The sequence below is a fragment of the Ailuropoda melanoleuca genome, chromosome 2 (genome assembly GCF_002007445.2).
Source record: "Ailuropoda melanoleuca isolate Jingjing chromosome 2, ASM200744v2, whole genome shotgun sequence".
Classification (NCBI taxonomy): domain Eukaryota; kingdom Metazoa; phylum Chordata; class Mammalia; order Carnivora; family Ursidae; genus Ailuropoda; species Ailuropoda melanoleuca.
In genome coordinates this window covers 79,615,584-79,636,952 of record NC_048219.1, presented here as the reverse complement: position 1 = coordinate 79,636,952, position 21,369 = coordinate 79,615,584, and the positions used below count along the sequence as shown (strand labels likewise).

The window sequence follows — 21,369 nt, the reverse complement described above, 5'->3', positions numbered from 1 at the left end:
TGCGGATCACTGTTCGTCTACAGCAATGAACAGACAAAAATCCATGCCCTCATGATTTTTACAATCTACTGCAAAAAAGACAAAGTAAAATATATAGCACGTCAGAAAATGATGCCTGCTGAAGACAAAAAGAGAGTCAAGGAGTTGGGATTGTCTCTGGTAGAGGAGAGATAACCTGAAAGTTCTGAGATTCTTGTGGAGACTGGTGTAAACAAGAATCAAGGGCATAATGAGACTGGTGCTGATGGTCTCATTGCAGATACTGATTGGTGGGGAGAATGTGAGGGGTGAGGGAATGAAGACGTAGAGAATCTTTCCAGTTCTTTACTCTGAAGAGTAAATTTGGAACAGGATATTATCATCCAGAGCACGAAGAGTTTCCTCTGATTGCTGCCTTATGGAAGCCTAGAGGCCAAGAGAAGGAAGTCTTCCCTAGGTTTGATCACAGAGTGAACCAGCTTTCTAAAAGCACTGTATGCTCAGTGCCATATAGCCAATCTTACTTCTCTGTAAGAAGTATGGTGGGAATAACACAGACACAACAAAATGGATGGAGGAAGTAGAAAACAAAGGTTGACAGTAATAAATAAATGAGATAAATGAAGGACCTTAGAAAGGAAATCACACCTGTACCATTTTTAAAAGGACTCATTTTCAGTTCACCGCCTTGTGGTTTAAAGCAATTAAAGTTCTTTTCAAAACATTCCAGCTAGATTATCCAACTAAAGAGTATCAAATTATGTCAAAGTTATATTTCTGCCTCTCACAGTTTTCTTCACAACATACAATGGAAGGTTGACAATTCATTTTCAGAAAAACATACATACATATGCAATGAACTTAAAGGCCCTCAAATCAACTTCCCTAACATATCACTTTCTAAAACCTAAGAATGTTTCCAAAGTCTATCTTAATCTCTACCAGTATCATCATAAATGTAGAAAGGAAGGATACTACAAATTATCTGCTCCTTTATTTTTTTTTTTTAAAGATTTTATTTGAGAGAGAGAGAGAGTGCACACAAGCCAGGGGAGCAGCAGAGGGAGAGGGAGAAGCAGACTCCCTGCTGAGCAGGGAGCTCAATCTGGGACTCCAGGATCATAACCTGAGCTGAAGGCAGACACCTAACCAATGAGCCACCGAGGAATCCTATCTGCCCCTTTAGAAAGGAAATATGAAGTACTGACAAAGCTATGCAATTTTTCCTTGACATCACACAAGTCACTGGTAGCGAGCTCTGGACCTGTGAAAGGATGAAGGCTGACTCCTCCTATTAACAGTGAAAACATTTTGCCAATGTCACTTACAGAGAGCAGCAGCTAAAGAGGTTGAAATTGAAGTCACCTGCAAATTCGGACTTTCCTAGGAGTTATTCGATGTAAATTAAAGTCCTCTTTTTATGCTAAAAAACTCATCTATTCGCAACTGTTCTAAAAGAACAAATGCAAACAAATCTTAAAGTTACCATAATGAGAAGAGCCAAGAAGAAACTAGAACTAAATACATATGAAATTAATCTAATATAGCAGTGATTCCCCAATATTGATCCATTACCAGTCCACAGTGTAATGAAAATAGGAAGGAACAAGACTACAAGTTTTCCATAAAGCTAAATACATTTAATCTACAGAATTGTCCTTATTTCTAAAATTATGTACTTCCCAATTTTTTGGTGCTGTCATGAAATGACCATAACAACAAATAACTGGAGGATAGGGATTCTAATGGTGTCACTTGGCAAAACAAGAAGTAACATAAATTTGGTCCTCCAATTCCTGTCTTTCTGTCTCTCTCTCTCTCTGTCTCTGTGTGTGTGTGTGTGTGTGTGTGTGTGTAAAATCAGAATGTGATATAGAACTTAGCACCCATGGACAATCCAGTCCAATTTGAATAACCAAATAAAATTGGAAAGAGTTTCTGATATAGAGAAGAATAAAGACAGAATCTAAATAATTTTCTGTCTAGAAAAAAATTCCATTTCTTCCTACTTTTATTCATATATACAACACTCCTGACACCAGATGTATGATTCCCCCCCACACACACCCCAACCAATTCTCCAACACCAACTGGATGTCCCACAATGCAGTTCTGACATTAATGGGAGTTAGAGCAGACCCTACAAGTTAAGAGCTCTGGCCCAGAAGACTACCCCCCAATTCAGTCCCACAGCCCATCTCACTTCTCTGTAAGAACTACAGTGAGGAGTACCTGGGTGACTCAGTCGGTTAGGCATCTGCCTTCTACTCAAGTCGTGATCTCAGGGTCCTGGAATAGAGCCCTGCGTCAAGCTCCCTGCTCAGCAGGAAATCTGCTTTTCCCTCTCCCTTTGTCCTTCCACCACCAACCTCCTCACTCAGGCTCGCTCCCTTTTTTCCTAATTTAAAGATTTTATTTATTTATTAGAGAGAGAAAGCAGAGGGAGAGTAAGAAGCAGACCCACCCACCCCCCCACCCCCCCGCCAAGCAGAGAGCCTGAAATGGGGCTTGGTCACAGGACCCTGAGATCACAACCTGAGCTGAAGGCAGACATCCAACCAACTGAGCCACCCAGGTGCCCCTCTAATAAATAAATAAAAATTTGAAAAAAGAAATTAAAAAAAAAAAAAGTATGGTGAAACTATCACAGACACAAAAGGTAAGTATAAGCAGTATGCACTGTGTCAGGAATCAGAGTCAAAGACCAAGTATTAGAATATAAGATGTTCCCAATGCTCTAATCACTTGGAAATTTCAAGGATTTCAGGAGCTCTGTGCCACCAACCAGGGTCAGAGACCAATATATATTTTTTCTATTATTTCACAGCCCACCTTGGTCTCTGGCCACAGACCCCCTCACAGCAAAAAGACACACAACTCAAAAGATACTGACACGTTAGAATCCCATTCAGTCATTAATAATTGCACTAATCCATCATCATCTCATACGAAAATGCTTTCTAGACTAGGCCACTTAGGTTCACAGACTTCCAATCTTGTGAGGTCACAAAAGCAGGAACAAGGTAGGCAAACAGTTTCAGGCAGACATAAGATACAACTAAGAGATGGTATCATCTCTGACTCTGAGCCTCTTTTGAGATGTTAACATTGGATTTCCCTCATTATACAACCCATTTATTCATTCCTTTACCCTCAGCTACTGATGCTCCTTCTCTCCACTTATACCCAAACTCTTCCCCCTTTGGAAGAGACATCAGGTTCGGCTACTGTGCTGATCTAGATTGCAAACAGCAGTAAGAGTCTAGCAGGTACCTCCCCCAATCCACTCCCTTCAGCTGGGGAAAGGTTATATAGACGTAGAACCACTGAGCTATTCTTAACCACCAAGCAACAGAGTGGCATTCACTCCTAACCTCAATTTTGCTTGATGAGGCGAAGGCACAACCCACCCCATCAGACCCTTAGGAGTCTAACCCAAGCTTAAAAATACAGTTTCTTGCTAAGGAATCACCCCTGCTTTCAGCACTTTGTATTTGCAGCTCTCGTCCTATGACCAGTGTATTAAGCACAAAAGAAAAAAGTTGAGGTGATGTGAAGAAGAAAGAAAAAGTACAGTCATTACACGAGGATACTCCTCCCTTGGTAAGAACTGCAGAGTCATCCCAGCATCCTTTGCCACCCCCTCTCCCCCAGATCCACCAGACAAAAAGAGGACCCTGCCTGGTGGGGCTGCTCCTTTAGCCCACTTCATGTTGAATGAGAGCACACTCTCATGAACATACGTAAGCCATACGTTCAGGTCTTTACCTCCCATTTTACACAACCATTGTTTTCATTGCCCATTCAATTCTCTATTGAACTAGTGCTCTGAAGAGGACATCTCTCTGCCCATTTGTTGGACATTATGAGCTGTACAGTCCTCGACTGGAAGAGATCATGGTGGGCCATCCAAACTGTGATGATTATCTTCTGTTCCAGTTCTTCTTTAGTACTCTGAGCATTTGCATCCACTGTCAGATAAGCAAAGCCCAGTCCAGAGTCAGTGTCTACTCCTGTCAGGACCCATTTGTAACCTACCAGTGTTACAGCATCAGTCTCATTTGCCACCTGTTTGAAGGGCCTTCCCAACGGGGAATCTCCCACCTAGCAATCTACAATCTCTACTTTGCTTGCAGATAGAACAGTTCTTACTGGCATTTTGTGTCGTAGAAGGTACAAGAGGCCCACGTCTAGATTCGGTCATCTTTGCATTGCTGCAGGCCCCATTATCCACTTACGTCATGGGCCCAGGTGGCTACCTCAAGCAAGCACACACAAATATTTGCTTATTGATTCAAATTGCCCTACAAACCTAAAAAAGGGTTCTTCTGATGAACATCGACATGTCCTACTTTATTTTTTTTAAGATTTTTTATTAATTTGAGAGAAAGAGCATGAGCAGGGGAGAGGGGCAGAAGTAAAAAGAGAAGCAGACTCCCTGCTGAGCAGGGAGCCAGATGCAGGACTTGATCCCAGGACCCTGAGATCATGACCCGAGCCGTAGGCAGACACTTAACCGACTAAGCCACCCAGGTGCCCCGACATGTCCTACTTTAATGCACACTTCAAATTCCCACAGCGATTTCCACAGGGCTATGCCCTATGTGGGCATTCCTTTAATAGAACAGGTTTCCATGTTCTTCTGCCTAGCCATATAGCCAAGCCATTGGCCACTGCCTGTGAATCAGTAAAAACCCAAACACAGGGGCTTTTACCACTGTTCAACTCATCCACACTGCTAGGAAAACAGCATCCGATTCAGCCCACCAAGCTAATCTGCCTTTACCTTCTCCAATCAGAATGGTGGCCTTCCAAACAGGAAGTTCACCTTGGAACTGCCGTCCACAAACCATGTTCGTTGGTCAGTTTATAGGACACTGCCCAAGTGACAAGAGAATTCAGCAGCTCCTCACACAGTTCCCAAGTCAGTCCTAGGGGGAAAGAGGCTCCCTGTTCTCGAGTATCTACTCCTTGCATCTCCATTTTATTACAGAACTCTTCTGGGCATTGCCCTACCTACTGAAGAGTTTATCCGACATTGTGCAAGACATCATGATTATTTCAGTTTTCAAGATTATTTTTATGACTTTTAGTCACAGTGGCTGTTTCAATTACTACCTAACAGCAAGGCAATAATTGCCCTTCCAGTGGGAATTCTCTAGTCCAAAGTCCAGTAAGTCATTGCTGGGAGGCACTCACAGGCTTCTGCCATAAGCCCCAGTCTATGATACACTACAGTACACTACCACATACGAGCACTTCCACTTCTATTCCACACTGTCTGGGCTTGGCAATCTTACTGGTTCCCCTTAGTGTATCCAACTAATATTAAAAGATGGAGTTACCTGACTTCTGTTTCACAGTAATAGATAAAGGAAATATTCCCCAGACAGATACAAGGTCTATCTCCCGAATACAATCAGGTAAAACCTGTTCAAACACACCAATTCTCTCACAAACTTTCACCTTACATTCCTAACTGTAGCCTCTATTAGGACCTTATTAACAGGTTTTGGTTTTACAATACTAGGACAAAGTGTTTCCCAAGCCGGACATAACTCATTCCCATAAAACGTTCAGGTAAAGGAGTCACAACTTCTTTACATAAAGCCTTGTTTAAACATTCCAACTTTCAAAATCCTATCAACCTTTATGTGTTTATGTTCTCTCAACTGCATCAGGGCTTTATCAATGGGTTTTGGTATCTGGTACCACAGTGCAAGAGGCTCCCATCAAGGAATCCTAGGAAATTTCCTTCTCCACCTCCTGAACATTTTATCCACTCTTGTGCAAAAGGCTTTGGGTCTTGCCCAGGGGTGAAGCCAAGAGACCCTGGCCCTTTGTCAATGTTTAGCTCATTTAATCTATCTACCCAATGCCCCAAGCAACTACTAGTCACATTAGTCACTGTAATCTCTGCCTTCAGATTTTTAAATTTCTCCAAAGTGGGGTAAATAGAATACACTTGTTTGGGGCCCTTTATGTTGGGGGGGACCAGAAAAAGGTCCCTTTGGCCTGCCCAACCTTAAGTAGTTTTGTACTAAAATCTTTTTAACTCCATCAATATCTGTTTCATTCATCCCATTTCTTAATAACCATCTAAAGCTTTCCATTCTGCTGGACTGAATCCCATGATTCTTCCCTTTCTTCTCTGTTTTGCTCCAAATGATATTTGCTTTAGTCACTTTATTTCTTAAAAACTATTTAAAATTTTCCACCTTGCTAAGACCAGTCCCTTGATTCTCTACTTTGCCTTTCCTGGTTCTCTTGCTAATGAACCTAATCTTTTTATTAACAGCTATAAAACCTGGGAGGAGATGCTGAGACAGCAAATACATAAGGCTTCCCCAAGGTCCCCAGGTTTTGCAGCGTTAAGGTTCTATGGGGTGTTCATGTAAAAGAGCTCCCCTTAACCACAGCATTTACCATCAATGGAATAACAGGCATATTCAGCAGATGAGTATCCCAATTATCATAAAGATAATCCCATGTAGCTTATATATGAATCATACCATCTGCTCCACTGGGGATGTTCCGTTTGGCATTTATTGGGTCAGGTGGGCAGTCCCCATTATCAGGGTAAACAGACCTTAAAGTGGCTTTTACCCAGTCCACCAGGCTGGCTATTCCCTCGGGAATAACCTGCTTTGGGTCTGGATCACATATAGTGATCTGTGACTGCTCCATAGTGAGCTGTGGACCCTGCAGCAACCCAAACACGGTCTCCCGCACCGCAGCACTTAAAATCAGACACTACTGCTAAGTTAATTACTCTCACAATCCATTTTAATAAAGGTTCTTCAGGAAACTAATACTACTGATCCACAAAAATGAAAACAACTCCTTCATACCACAGTCCCTGGTTTCAGTAGTTTCTTGGTTTTGCCCTCCCCCTACACCAATGGTCGTCTTGGTGACCGGAGGTTTTAGAGGTAACTTTCTGTTGTCTTTGCATAATTTTGCCCTTGGGGGGGCAGCTTTGAGGCTAGGAGCCAAAACTCAGACTCACTGAAACCTGATCTCAGTCTAGCATCAAGATCTGACCCAGAACTCTATTTTAATTTCATTTTAAATCACACATAACAATAGCCAAAGGACTTCACATTTCACCTTTCCCTTATTAGTTTCCATTTCCTTACACATCCGGTGAACCAAAGTGCTGGGAACTGGATCCATCTCTAAATTCCATTTGTAACTTTTATCTTTAGTAACAGAGAGCAGCACAGCTGCTGCTTCACACCAGAGCTGAACACATGCCACCAGGGAATCAATGGCTCCACATTCCCCATCCCGTTACCCTCTCTCTTCCCAAATGTTTCCATGAGCCAGGGCCATTCTAGTAAATCTCACTTCTGTGACACCAAATGTCTAGGAAGAACTCCCTGTGTTGAAAGGAAAAAATATTCAAAGACGCCTGCTAAAACTTCATGAGGAAGACTTTTTCAAGGTGGTGCAGGTCTTCTCTTCAGGTATAGGGACCACTGTGGTGACATTTTGCAGTGAGGGGGAGACCAGGCTCAACTCCAAATACTGCATGGGCAAGTGGGAATTTATAGCCAAGCAGCAGGGTTTCAGCCAAAATCAGTGAATGGAAAATCACTAAAAGGAGAAAACAGGGATACGGTGGGTTCTGGCTAAATAGACATAAGCGGATTCTTGTCGAAGACACAGGCCTGGGTGACCAGACATTACCTGGAGAATGTTAGAAGATGAGAAAACCGATTAGATAGCAAGGATGTGATCGAATACTGAGGGTAAGGGCTTCTTGCTTAACTGACTTAGCAGGATTCTTGCTAAAACTGCATTTTATAAGGACGTTTACAGATGAGCCTAGAAGAAGGTTCAGGAGTCTAAAATTTGATCAAAGAATCTGTCAGTCCTTATTTTTGTTCAAGGAAAGAGGCATTCTTCCTCCCTCTTAACAATTAAGTCCATTCTCTTGTTCAGTAGCCTTTTGTCCATTAAGGGCCAGGTGAAGCTTTGGATGGGACTTGGTATTACAGGATATCCGCTTGATGATGCTAGTAGTCAGGCGTTTAATGAGGGGAGCTTCTACGAAAATACAAGAAAAACAAAAATTAATAATTAGATTAGAAATCTAGTTTCTGAGCCCAGAGGAGAGCCAGCTGAAATTTTCTGACTTGAGCTCAAAGTATCTTTAAATGGTAGAGGGAGGGTGGCAGCAGCCACCTGAAGAATATTCCTGGTTTGCAGTTTGAATGTCTCTGGTGATGGCATTGGTTGTTCTGGTGAACCTTTGAATGGTCCATACAGCAGGAGGCACAAGAGTTGCCCATATATGATATGCGGTGGTAATTTTTTTTTTTTTAATTTATATCAAGCTGTCCAGCTTTAGCTTGCAGGGTTTCAGGAAAACGGTAGTTTCAGTCCTCAGTGATGCCAAGTCAGGAGGGTGGGAGAAAAAAAAAACTAGAAACATTAGTTTGGAAAATTATAGCCAGACACTGGAGGAAACCAGAATTGAATATTTGGTAAGGACTGGCAAAATGTGCAAGACAGAACCCACAAGGGTATACTACAGTTCTGCACTGAAACAAAAAAGGTCTCTCTACAGTCAACCTTTTAATCCTTTTTTACATAAGAATTCTGGTCTCATTTAAAGCCTGGAATATTTTAGTTTGTCAAGTTGTGTGTAAGTTGCTTCTGCGACATTTCGGTTAAAGTTTTTGGTTTTTGTCTTAAAAAAAAAAAAAAGAATTCCGGTCTCATTAGATTTGTCCTGATTATTTAGTGCAGCAAGAATAGTGACTGCCCATACAGCCTCTTTTTGAGTTTGCTTTGCTGGAACTTTTCACAAGGAAATCTCAGATTAAACTTTTAAAAGTCTCTTGAGATTGCACAGCCAATCCAGGAAGTAGCCACCAGACCTCATCTTCCCGTACCTATAGGTCTGAGTGAATTCCTCTTTTCCTTGAGGTCCCCAAGATAGCCTGAGATTTCTGGGCCTACCAGGAAGTGACATTCCTTACTCACCTGTAACGTGGGAACCGTATAAGCCCGATAGCAGGCCAGTTTTTCTAAGAGCACTGGCTTCATAAGGGCAACCTTAGTCCCTTAAACCAGATTCTATGCATGTCACTCTCAAATATAACATTCCAGTCAAAGTCCTGGTAATAAAATCAATGTTTCCAATTGTATCATTACAAGAATAAATTCTTCTTCAACTTACACAAATAACTATAGTATCATGAAAACAAGAATATGCACTAAGAGTTTTCAAATTCTGGAGAGATCAGAGAGGGAAAAAAAGTAATTGTTTCATCTTTGTTCACAACAGTATAATCAGATTGTTGTAATTAAGAGGGGGAAAAAGGGGGGCGCCTGGGTGGCACAGCGGTTAAACGTCTGCCTTCGGCTCAGGGCGTGATCCCGGCGTTATGGGATCGAGCCCCACATCAGGCTCCTCCGCTGGAAGCCTGCTTCTTCCTCTCCCTCTCCCTCTGCCCCTCTCTCCTGTTCATGGTCTCTCTCTGTCTCTCTCTCTCTCAAATAAATAAGTCTTTTTTTAAAAAAATTATTCAACTGATACCATTATGGAGCATTCTTGCCTGTAGCTGGTTGTAAGTGGTCTTAGAGAACAAAGTAAAACAACAACCTGTCTGTGAATGAAAAAGACTTATAATGGCCATGGTTAAAATTCTGATGAGAGGGGTGCCTGGGTGGCTCACTTGGTTAAGCGTCTGCCTTCAGCTCAGGTCATGATCCCAGCATCCTGGGATCGAGTCTGGCATCAGGCACCTTGCTCAGCAGGGAGCCTGCTTCTCCCTCTCCCTCTGCCTCTCTCTCTCATGAATAAATAAATAAATCTTTTTTTTTTTTTTTAAAGATTTTTTTATTATTTATTCGACAGAGATAGAGACAGCCAGCGAGAGAGGGAACACAAGCAGGGGGAGTGGGAGAGGAAGAAGCAGGCTCATAGCAGAGGAGCCTGACGTGGGGCTCGATCCCATAACGCCGGGATCACGCCCTGAGCCGAAGGCAGATGCTTAACCGCTGTGCCACCCAGGCGCCCCTAAATAAATCTTTAAAAAAAAAATAGATTAGGTTGTTTAAAAAAAATTCTCTCATGAATAAATAAATCTTTAAAAAAATACAATAGGTTGTTTAAAAAAAATTCTAATGAGAGTTCATTTGATAAGGAAAATAAGTTATTTCTGGTCATATAGTATTTTAACATATTAAACTGGAAAACTTTGAACTTCAAACATTTCTGGGAATACCAATATTAGTAATATATATCCATACACAAATAACATAAGGAGGTTTGTCACATTTCTCATTTGACAATGCTTCTCATGTAATCTAACATAGCAAAAAAACCTAATTAGTTTAAATCTCTCTTTTACAGGGTGAGCAACAAATCCTTTGAAATTTTTTCAGAGACCCTCTGGAATATCTCAAAGTTAGTGTGAAGTCAAAAAATTCCACCTAGGAGCACCTGGGTGGCTCTGTCAGTTAAGCGTCCAACTCTTGATCTCAGCTCAGGGTCATGAGTTCAAGCCCTCTACTGGGCTCCACGCTGGGCATGAAGCCTACTTTAAAAAAAAAAAAAAAATCCATTTAGAATTTGATTTGGGGAAGTTGTCAAAAATGTCAAATGGTTTAAACACTTGACTAAGTACGGGGTGCCTGGGTGGCTCAGTCCATTCAGCATCTCGTTTCAGCTCAGATCATGATCTCAGGTTCCTGGGATTGAACCCCGGGATGGGCTCTGCACTCAGCAGGGAATCTGCTTCTCCCTCTCCCTCTGCCCCTCCCCCTGCTCACGCTCACTCTCTCTTAAATAAAATCTTTAAAAAAAATAAACACAAGATAACAGGTCACTGTGAAACAATACTTATTCATTTGAAAAAAGTGACAAAAGATTTCAAAGGCAAATACAGAAAGTTACATAATTGGAAAAAAATCTTATCTTTTGTAATATTGAAAAGACTCAATTTTTTAAAGTAATGAAAGACCTGGGGCACCTGTATGGCTCAGTCAGATAAATGTCCGACTCGAGATTTTGGCTCAAGTCATGATCTCAGGGTCATGAAACTGAGCCTTGTAGTCAGGCTCCTCACTCAGCAGGGAATCTGCTTCTTCCCGTTTCCCTCTCCCTCTGCACCCCTCAACCCTGCACACACGTGCTCTCTCTAAAATTAATAAATCTTTTTAAAAAATAATCAAAGACCTGATGAACACACGCAGCACAGGAAATTATTTTAATGAGACAAAATCTTTGTTTCCTAGGCAAATTATGTAAAAGATAGAAGAAAATCTTTTTACGGTTTCCTAATAAAAGTAGACAAATAATCCAAGAAAACCTTGACATTCTAGTTTTGCATCAGGGACACTTTTTATATTAAAGATCAATTTTTTTAACTTGTAAATAAATCTATTTAACCTTAGCAACTTCACCACACATATAATTCCTCTTCTGCACATCTATAATCATCTTTCTAATATCCATTCAGTTTTTTTCCTGTATTTTTTCTTCTTTCTCATTCTGGAACAACCAGTCTGCCTTAGAAAATTACTTTTTTTCCCTGAACAAAAACACATCTTTCATGCCTTGCATACTTTGCATACAAAGTTGTTTCATATTATTTTTACGGTTTCTAATAGATCCACCTACATATACTGATTACAATTTTTAACCATTAATAAACTTTCTTTTACAGAGAAAACTATGACAAAGACAGTAATATATCAGCATTCAGTAAATAAGTAAACTTATGAATATGCAATTTCACAATTTCTAGAAGCATATGATTCCTCACAATATAATTTTTCAATGTGGCAAATGACATGTTCACTAAGAGATTCAAGTATCTTTAGATTTTCTATACCATGTAAAAACAAGATACCAAAGGTACATAAACCCAAACTTAGGTTCAGTAACAAATGCTTCAGTAGTTTATCTTACGTAGAGATGACCTACATTTGGGGTGCCCGGGTGGCTCGCCTGGTTGGGCATCTGACTCGTGATTTCAGCTCAGGTCATGATCTCAAGGCCATGAGATCAAGCCTTGCATCAGGCTCTGCGCTGGGCATGGAACCTACTTCAGATTCTCTCTCTCCCTCTCCCTCTGCCTCTCCCCTGCCCTGCACACTGCACACTCTCTCCTTCTCATAAAGAAAAAAAGAAAAAGAAAAAGAAAGAAATAAGAAAGAAAGAAAGAAAAAAATTTTTTTTAATGGCCTACATTTTTATTTTAGGCAGATATTAACACCAAACTAAGCTAGCCACCATCTCAAGTTATTTCCCTATTAACTATTTTTTTAAAGATTTTATTTGTTTGAGAGAGACAGTGAGAGAGAGGATGAGTGGGGGTGAGAGGCAGAGGGAGAGGAAGAAGCAAACTCCCCACTGAGCAGGGAGCACAACGTGGGGCTCCATCCCAGGACCCCAAGATCACAACCTGAGCCAAAGGCAGACACCCGACTGAGCCACCCAGATGCCCCCCCATTAACTATTTTTGTAACATATACATGATAGGCAAGTATCACAAAAGTAAAAACCAAGGAAGATTAAATACATGGTCTCCCCCGCCTTTTTTTTTTTTTTTTAAACTGTGGTGCTCGACCTACATCAAGCAATTCATTTTTTTTTTTAAAGATTTTATTTATTTATTTGACAGAGAGACAGCCAGCAAGAGAGGGAACACAAGCAGGGGGAGTGGGAGAGGAAGAAGCAGGCTCCCAGCAGAGAAGCCTGATGTGGGGCTAGATCCCAGAACGCTGGGATCACGCCCTGAGCTGAAGGCAGACACTTAACAACTGAGCCACCCGCCCCTCAAGCAATTCATTTTTATTTCGTGTTTTATTCTTAGTTTGGATTTATAGTTTTATAATCTTAACATCTGGTAGAGATTACATGAGCTTGACTAGTAAACTTAAGTAGAAGAAAAATTTTATGTCTGCATTATATTTAATGCTGACAACTCTGAAAACATGCCTGTTTTTATTTTACCATCAACTTTCAAAATAGCTTTATTTACAAAAAAGTCACCCCAAATCATGTGAACATTTTAAAACATTGGGTTAGTTTTGGAGCATCTGGGTGGCTCAGTCAGTTAAGTGTCTGCCTTCAGCTCAGGTCATGATCTCGGGGTCCTGGGATAGAGGCCCGCATGGGGCTCCCTGATCAGCGGGGAGTCTGCTTCTCCCTCTCCCTCTGCCCCTCCCCACCAGCTCATGCACAAGCACACTCTCTCTCAAATAAATAAAATCTTTAAAAAAAAAAAAAAAGCAAAACAAAATATTGAGTTAGTTTCTCTATTTCTGAGAGTTTCAGGAATACTTAATATATGTAAGTGCTCATTTATCTCTAAGGCAGCTTGAATGAAGCTCCTTTAAGGGATTTTATAAATTTGGTAATACCAGCCAGAGGTAGAAAAATACCACACATCTGTAACATACACATACATACATACATATATACAAAAACACATATAGATATAAATAGAGAACTACTGTTTTCATTCTAAAATTTTAGCCATAAGTTAGTAAGACATAGTAATACAAATTCACAGGCTTATACAAAATAATTAGTTCTTATTTTTTCTCCACTTTCTATTTTTATATAAATCTGTGTTTCTAGGGGCGCCTGGGTAGCTCAGTAGGTTAAGCATATGCCTTCAGCTCAGGTCATGGGATCCAGCCCCGAGTTGGGTTCCTTGCTCAGTGGGGAGTCTGCTTCTCCCTCTTCCTCTGACCCTTCTTCCCCTGCTTGTGCACACACACACAGACCTGTGCATGCTCTCTCTCAAATAAATAAAAATCTTCAAAAAAAAAAAAATTGTGCTTCTAGGAAATGTCAGACCAAGTTAATGTTATTTGTTTACCAATTGTGTAAAGACCACCTTCAAGACATTCCCTTGCCTTCATATGTCATTTTATGGAAGCCGTGGACCAAATTTCAAGTGAGTCACCAAGGAGACATTTAGCAATTGTCTGGATATCCCCAAAGCCCATCCAACCGGCCAAAACATCCAGTCTACTTCCAATTAGCCTTTTCCTTTTCAGGTCAAGTAGTTGCTTTTGGGGGTCTCTAAGTCCCCTGAGAGCCCCCAATGGAGGGCAGGGGTCCCAAAATTCAAGTGACTATAAAGACTGTGGTGGAAAAAGGTCTGGCAGAGGTAGGGAGGAAGAAGGAATTTGAAGGGGTACATAAGAAAAGATTCAATGGAACTGGAGGGAAGACTGAAGGTGGTAAGAGGAAGGAGGAGGAAGAGCAGCAATGGGAAGGGAGAGCTCTTTAAGGAGGCAGATTGGGGAGATCTCAAGTTTCCCAAAGAGGCCAATTAAGTTCTATATCATTCTCAGCAAAAGCATTCCAACACGAATGGAGGCAGACAGAGCTGGCAGAAAACATAGTCAGCAGAGGTTTAAGAAGGGTATTTGAGTCAAATGAGAAGTTCCCATGAAAAAAGCAGGATCCAACACAGAAAACTAAGAGGGATTATAGAGAGCCAGGAACACAGACTTCCAGTACAAGGAGTCAAGGGGGGCGGGGGGGAAGAGATTTCCAATCCAGAGAGTCAGAAAATAATTCCCACTCAGAAAAAAAAAAAAAGCCAAGAAGAGATTTCAAGACTGGGAAGTAGCTTTCAAACAAAGAAGCCTAGGACTCTAACCCAGCTTCTTACAAACAGCTGTTTGCCTGGCACTCTAACTGAGCTTCTTACAGACAAACATGGAACTCCGACCCAACCTGTGTTTATTTGGGACTCTATCTCATATCTTCTGGGGTATACTTAGACTCTTAAGAATCAAAATCTGTCCTTACCAGCTTCCACGGACGTTTGTCCGGAGCAATGGTTCAGGAGTCGGACTCACCAATGGATCCCCGATCAATCAGTCAGGAGTGAAGATAAAGTCTTCAAAGGTATGCACTTAGGGTCCTGGGTGAGAGGTCCGGGGGTCCAATGATGAATCTGATCCTATCCAAGTTGAGGCACCATAACTGTTAAAAGGAAAAAAATGATACTTGTTAAAGCATGGTAAGGAAGACTTTGGGGGTGGTGAGGCTACGAAATTTTGTAGTGGAGGAAAGAGACTGGGCTCAACTCTGAATACTGCATGGGCAAGAGGGACTTTATAACTAAGGAGAAGGGTGAGGTCAATGAATTGAAAATTATTAAGATGAAACATCTGGGGTTGCGGGGGGGTGGGAAGGCTCTGACTAAACAGCCTAAAGGATTCTTGCTGAAACTAGGCAAGGGCTGGGGCACCTGGGTGGCGCAGTCGTTAAGCGTCTGCCTTCGGCTCAGGGGCGTGATCCCGACGTTCGGGGATCGAGCCCCACATCAGGCTCCTCCGCTGGAAGCCTGCTTCTTCCTCTCCCACTCCCCCTGTTTGTGTTCTCTCTCGCTGGCTGTCTCTGTCAAATAAATAAATAAAATCTTAAAAAAAAAAAAAAAAGAAAAGAAAATAGGCAAGGGCAATCAGATGTCACCTTCCGGATGTCATAGGAGGAGGAACCCAATCAGATATCGAGGGGGAATGCTTCTTGCTTAACTGGCTTAGAAGGTTCTTGCTAAAACTACATTTTACAAGGATGTGTACATATGGCCCACGAAAGGTTCAGAAGCCTAACTAAAGTCTGCCCAAGCAAAAAGTTTTTGTCACCTGTTGCTTCCTTTTACTCCACACATAATACTTCTGACACCAGACATATAGGGTTTTTCCTCCCATGCCAACCAATTCTCCAACACCAGCTGCAATTCAATTCAATTCTAACACTAACTGGAGTTACAGCAGACCTCATGACACAAGATCTCAGTCTCGTAAGACTGCCCCCCACTTCAGACACCAATCACAAGTAGTGGGTCCCCATGTCACCTACAACTTCTGACTTGGCTGCAAATGGTAGGTGCCCATGACCCCCTCACTGGATTCAATCACTTGCTAGAACAGCTCACAGAACTCAGAGAACACTTACTTACGTCTACTGGCTTATTACATAATAAAGAACACGGTAAAGAACACAGATGAACAGCCAGACCAAGAGATACATAGGGCGAGATCTGGAAGGGTCTGGTACAGGAGCTTCTGTCCCAGTAAAGCGGGGGTGTGCCACTCTCAGCATGAAGATATGTTCACCACCCTAGAAGCTCTTCAAAGTCCATACTTTTAGGATTTTATGGAGGCTAATCATATAAGCATGATCAATTATTAACTCAATCTCTAGCCCCTCTCCCCTTCCAGGACAACAGGGATAGGGCTGAAAGTTCCAAGCTTCTAACCGTCTTTCTGGTGACAGGCTCCCAACCTGAAGCTATTCAGGAGCCTATCAAGAGTCACCTCTTCAGGTCAAAAGGCACTCCCATCACCCAGTAAATACCAAGGGATTTAGGAGCTCTGTGTCAGGAATCAGTCAAAGAGTGAATGTTAGAACACAAGATGCTCCTAGTGCCCTAATCATTTAGGAAATTACAAAGGTTTCAGGAGCTCTGTACCAGGAACTGGGTACAGACATACAAATATATTTCAAAAAACAACATTAACAGATTTCATCTATAATCTTTTTGATAATGCGCACAAGTTTCAGCATTTGAGTTTGACTCCCTAATGTATTTACAGCATATCTACTTTAAACATTCAAAATTACATTAAAAAACCCATGTGTACCTGGTGGTTTTATAGTTGAAGGCACTGACTGAAGAATGTTACATTTCTCAGTTTAAAAAAGCGCAATGTTTTAATATTGTAAGAGTTCTTCTGCTAATGTAAGACTTCCATCCAATTACATTTCTACAACAGAACTGCTCTCCAAGGCATTTTACTTCAACTGAAAATGTCAATTTCATTATAGGACATTTAGAATTTGGGGATGTCATTTGGCTTTAGGAAATCTATCCAAACAAAAACCAAACCCAGACACAAAATAATTGTATCTTCATAAAACTATTCCTAATTACTGTTTACCTACCAATGAAGGATCTTAAAAGCAAGCCACATTTATTTCAATTACAGCTAAATAAAGTGTTGGTTTTAAACCTGCACCAGATTTATTCCATCATAATCAGGTTCTGTTCCAAAAATTTCTTAGAAAAAGGCACTAGCTGCATTACAAAGATGCTGTGCTAGATTGAATTCAGACTATGCTGCTCAATGTTATCAATTTTTAAATTTAATCTGGGTCAACAGAACCAGAATCAGCTACAGGTGTCACTATCATAAAACAACAGAAAACATCTTATTTTATTGCCAATCGATGCTACATTTGGTTATTTAAGTTACCTTAATTTTCTCTAAGAATTTGAAGTAGTTTCTTTCCTATCTATCTTAGCCTATTTGTAAATGTTTAAATACTTTAACCTCTGCAGCATAATTTTTTTTTTTAAGATTTTATTAATTTATTTGGCAGAGAGAGACAGCAAGAGGGAACATAAGCAAGGGGAGAGGGAGAAGCGGGCTTCCCGCGAGGAGGGAGCCTGATGCAGGGCTTGATCCCAGGACCCTGGGATCATGACCTGAGCCAAAGGCAGACGCTTAACCGCTGAGCCACCCAGGCGCCCCAGCAGAGAGAATTTCTATTTGTATTTTCCTTACAAGGAAAATCCAAACAGCCCCTCATATTTTAATGGCACCTCAAACTATTCTTTTTTGTGACACTTTTCAAGAAGACTCCATTAGAAGTCTGTCAATTAATACATTCGTTGCTCAGTTAGCAGAGAAATAACTGTATGTTAGTGGTTAAGAAACCCCATAATTGCAGCATTTAACACCCACTGTTGCTCCTAATGCCACCAGGCTGACTCAGACTAATGAGCTCTCCAGGTGCCACTGCCTAACACAGGCCTGTCAAGATGAGCACTTGCCAGTGGAGCCTCCAGAAGAATTCATCCAATCACTGCACTTGCTTCTCACACATAAACAGAGAACTGATTTTTAGATTCTTTGCCACAAGAAATCAACTGAAAACAATTAAAGCATCACATGATCTGAGAAAGAATACTCCTTCCTTTCTTTACAGTGAATCCTTAGATTTTTTTTTTAATGCCACTTATAAAGATATTTCCTCGGGTTAGTACTAGATCTCCTAACAGATGTTGTTTTAACCCTGTAGTTTAAGTATGAAAACTACAGCACCAAATGTGCCAAAACGCGAACTTGAGACAAAAGGAGCGTTCTGTATCATTGGCGATCGTGGTTATAAAATCACGTACCTGCGGAGCATTCAAGTTGAGTTACACACTGGATGATTCTGCCCAAAGTGGGCGAGGATCTCCAACCATCCAGAATCAAGGCCGGTGCCCACGTTCAGTAAGCCCCTAACAATATTCCCGTCCCAACACCTCCCCAGCCAGGAATCACAAACTCCCTGGCGTCAGGAATCTTAACCCTAGTTTCATACTAGTCACCAGAACCTTAATTCCAGGTTTTGAGCTCCCACCCCACCTAAAAAGTTCACAACATTGTAACGGCATTTGTCTTCAGAACTTATGCTCCCGACCGCAACCTCGGACCAAGTGTGTCTCCCTCCTGCCCCCTTGGAGGGGGAGCTCCCTTTCCTTTGGACCCCCCTCCCGGCAACTCTACTCACAAGCTGGCAGCGTCGGGAGGCAGCGGGCTCGACAGCGCCCTCCAGCTCGGCGCAGGTAGTTTCCTGCGACTGCAATCCAGCAGAGGGATGCGGCAGGAGCAGGGCGCGGGGCAGAGGCCTGCCCGAGCTGCCGGCAGCAAGAGGAGGGCAGCCTGGGCGAGGAAAAGGAGCCGGGAAAGTGGTCTGGACCGACAATCCAACAGCGGCTCCTCCCGGACGCCTCGGGGCGCCGGCGCCATTTTCCCCCCCCGACCTGGACCCAGCCGAGAAGAGCCTCCAACTAGAAGACAGCTCCGCGGAGACGTTTGGTGGCCGCGCTGCCACCCCAGGGCCCAGCTGTCGCCTGTACCCTCTAAAGGAAGGTGAGGGGCGGATACACACAGCAGCGGGGGCGGCGGCCGAGGACACAAGGCTGAGGCCCTACGGACAACGCTCCTCCGCCCCGCCCCGCGACGCAACGTCTCCACGCACAAGAGCCAACCAATCGGTGCCGCAGAACGAAGTCGCGCCGGGGGCGGTACTCCGTGAGGAGGCGGGGTCGGTGAGTGGGAGTTTCTTAAGGAGGATTTTAAGGTGTCCGGCGCTTTGCGGCGCCTTTTTGCGGTTCCGCCGCCAATCCTCCGCTGGAGGGCGCAGTGGCTTCTTAAGAGGAATAGCGGCTAAAGCTCTGCAAGTCCGAAGCCTTGATTTGGGGGATATTTACTATAACAGTAGAAAAGGATCTTTCTTCTGGGCTCCAACGAAGGGGAATGATAGAAGGGCTGCCTTCCTAGTCGCGGATTCTTAAGGTATGTTACCTGGCGTTGGCCTCCAAAGCCCAGCTGGGGCCGCCTCTGCCCCCTCCTGCATGTCTGCAGCTCCTGCAGTCTTGCAAGTGGGCGGCAACTCCCACTCTCTTTAACAGGAAGCATGTTATCACTATCGGTTGATGGACCAATACCAGTTGATCAGCTCCTAAAGGAAGAGGCCCTCTTTATTAATCTGTGTACCTCCAGCTTCTGTTCTAGCTTAAAGTTTAATAAATGTTGATGGGACTGCACCTGCAAGGCATGTCTCTAAGGAAAATACCCTGCGTTCCTCTGTTTCAGAGAAGCTGTCCTTTCTGCTCACACTCAGAAAAGCAAGTGGGGGGCACCTGGGGGGCGCAGTCGTTAGGCGTCTGCCTTCGGCTCAGGGTGTGATTCTAGCGTTCTGGGATCGAGCCCCACATCAGGCTTCTCTGCTAGGAGCCTGCTTCTTCCTTTCCCACTCCTCCTGCTTGTGTTCCCTGTCTCGCTTTCTATAAATAAATAAAATCTTTAAAAAAAAGAAGAAGAAGAAAAGCAAGTGGGCCATATAAAGAGGATGTTAAGTAGTCAACAAAGCGAAGACTGGGTGTGACAAAATTTTTTTTTTGTCAAAGCAGAGGCTGTGAAAAACCTACTAGGAAGGGCAAAGTCTGGCTTCCTTACGCTCACTCAGCCATTTCTTATATCCAGGTTTTGAATAAGACTTTGTGAATAAGAGCGGTGGCTCACTTATATGTAGTGCTTTTATACTTTTCAAAGAGCATTTGTATCCGTTATCTTGTTTGGTCTCTCAGTGACTGTAAAATTGACAAGGCAGTTATTGCTGATGAGAAAACAAGCCCAGAGAGGTTAAATGAAGTGTTAGAAACAAATTCAACTGAGTAAATTTGAAGATCTAGTTGAAGTTATGCAACATTCATGAACGAGTCCGCGTCCCACCCAGCAAGTAAAAAGAAGCTCTGAGGAGCTGTACAAAATGGAAGACTTTTGTAGGCAAAAGTGGGCAGAAAAATGAAGTTTCTAGCAAAAAGTCACCTCCTTTGGCGTGAGAGGAGGGTCTCATCAGGCACATTACCTCAACAGTGCTGACCAGCTAATTCCAGACTGACTGATTAAAGATCACAGCCCTGGGAGAGGTAGAAACTGCAATTAGGTTAGGTATTTAATCTTGATTTGCTGACATGGGGCTTAGCACAAGTGACTCCATTTTGGACCTATTGTTTCTATTTCAACAAATTACCTGGAGTGAAGGCAGACTGGCATTACTATGGGTTTCCTGACTCTTGCAAATTGAAAGACTGAGCAGGTTAAAAAAAAGTGCTAATGCCTAGGTCATGAGGTTGTCCTAGAAAGTAACTGAAATCAATCTTTCCATGGCAGGTTTGGAGTCACAATTATGCTTTTTAAACCCTTTTTCTGGAACACCTGGGTGGTTCAGTGGGTTAAGCGTCTCCCTTCGGCTCAGGTCATGATCCCAGGTCCCTGAGATCAAGTCCTGCATGAGACTCCTTGCTCAGCAGGGAGCCTGCTTCTCCCTCTGCCTAGAGCTCCCCCTGCTTGTGGGTTCTCTCTCTCTCTCTCTTTGTCTCTGACAAATAAAATATTTTTATAAATAAATAGATAAATAAATAAAACACTTTTTCCATTTTTTAAGATTGAAGTATTTCTTGGAATCAAAGACATATCCAATGCTCCAATCTTAACCAAACTTTAAAAGCCAAGACAGCAGGTTGAAACTTACTCTTAACCTCCCTTCCCTGGCTATTAAGCATGCTTAACAACCTCCACTAAGAAACTGGGCATAGGCAGGAGTATCTTAGTACCTCTCAGAATTATAGTTTCAGAGCTTTCCTATGGGCACAAGAGAAATTCATGCTCTCTATCCTGTGTCCTCCCCAATAAGTTGTGCAGGTCACACCAGCTAGGAGCCCCTCGTAGTTCTTAATTCCTTCTGCACATTATTTTTTACCATTCTGATAGCACTTACATGCATCTTATGTATCTCTGTATTCCTCATATGGGCTAGCACAGTACCTGGCATATAAT

The 21,369-nt window shown here is 42.4% G+C and overlaps 1 protein-coding gene across 4 annotated transcripts in view; it reads right to left on the bottom strand.

The window, feature by feature from the left end:
• Nucleotides 1–19,014, bottom strand: part of LRIG2 (leucine rich repeats and immunoglobulin like domains 2) — a 63,773-nt gene extending 44,759 nt beyond the window's left edge. Inside the window, exons 1-2 of one of the 4 annotated variants that reach the window (XM_034654122.1) lie at nucleotides 18,536–18,674; nucleotides 14,774–14,950 (exon numbers count right to left, since the gene is read on the bottom strand). Coding sequence is in view for 1 of the 4 variants with exons in the window: in XM_011223681.3 (XP_011221983.1) it covers nucleotides 18,536–18,774 (239 nt within the window). In the remaining 3 variants the exon portion in view is untranslated. Of the gene's footprint in view, nucleotides 1–14,773; nucleotides 14,951–15,218; nucleotides 15,273–18,535 lie in introns of those variants that run through there. The other 3 variants (XM_034654123.1, XM_019798611.2, XM_011223681.3) reach the window with 3 other exon arrangements.
• Between the last annotated feature and the right edge of the window lie 2,355 nt (nucleotides 19,015–21,369).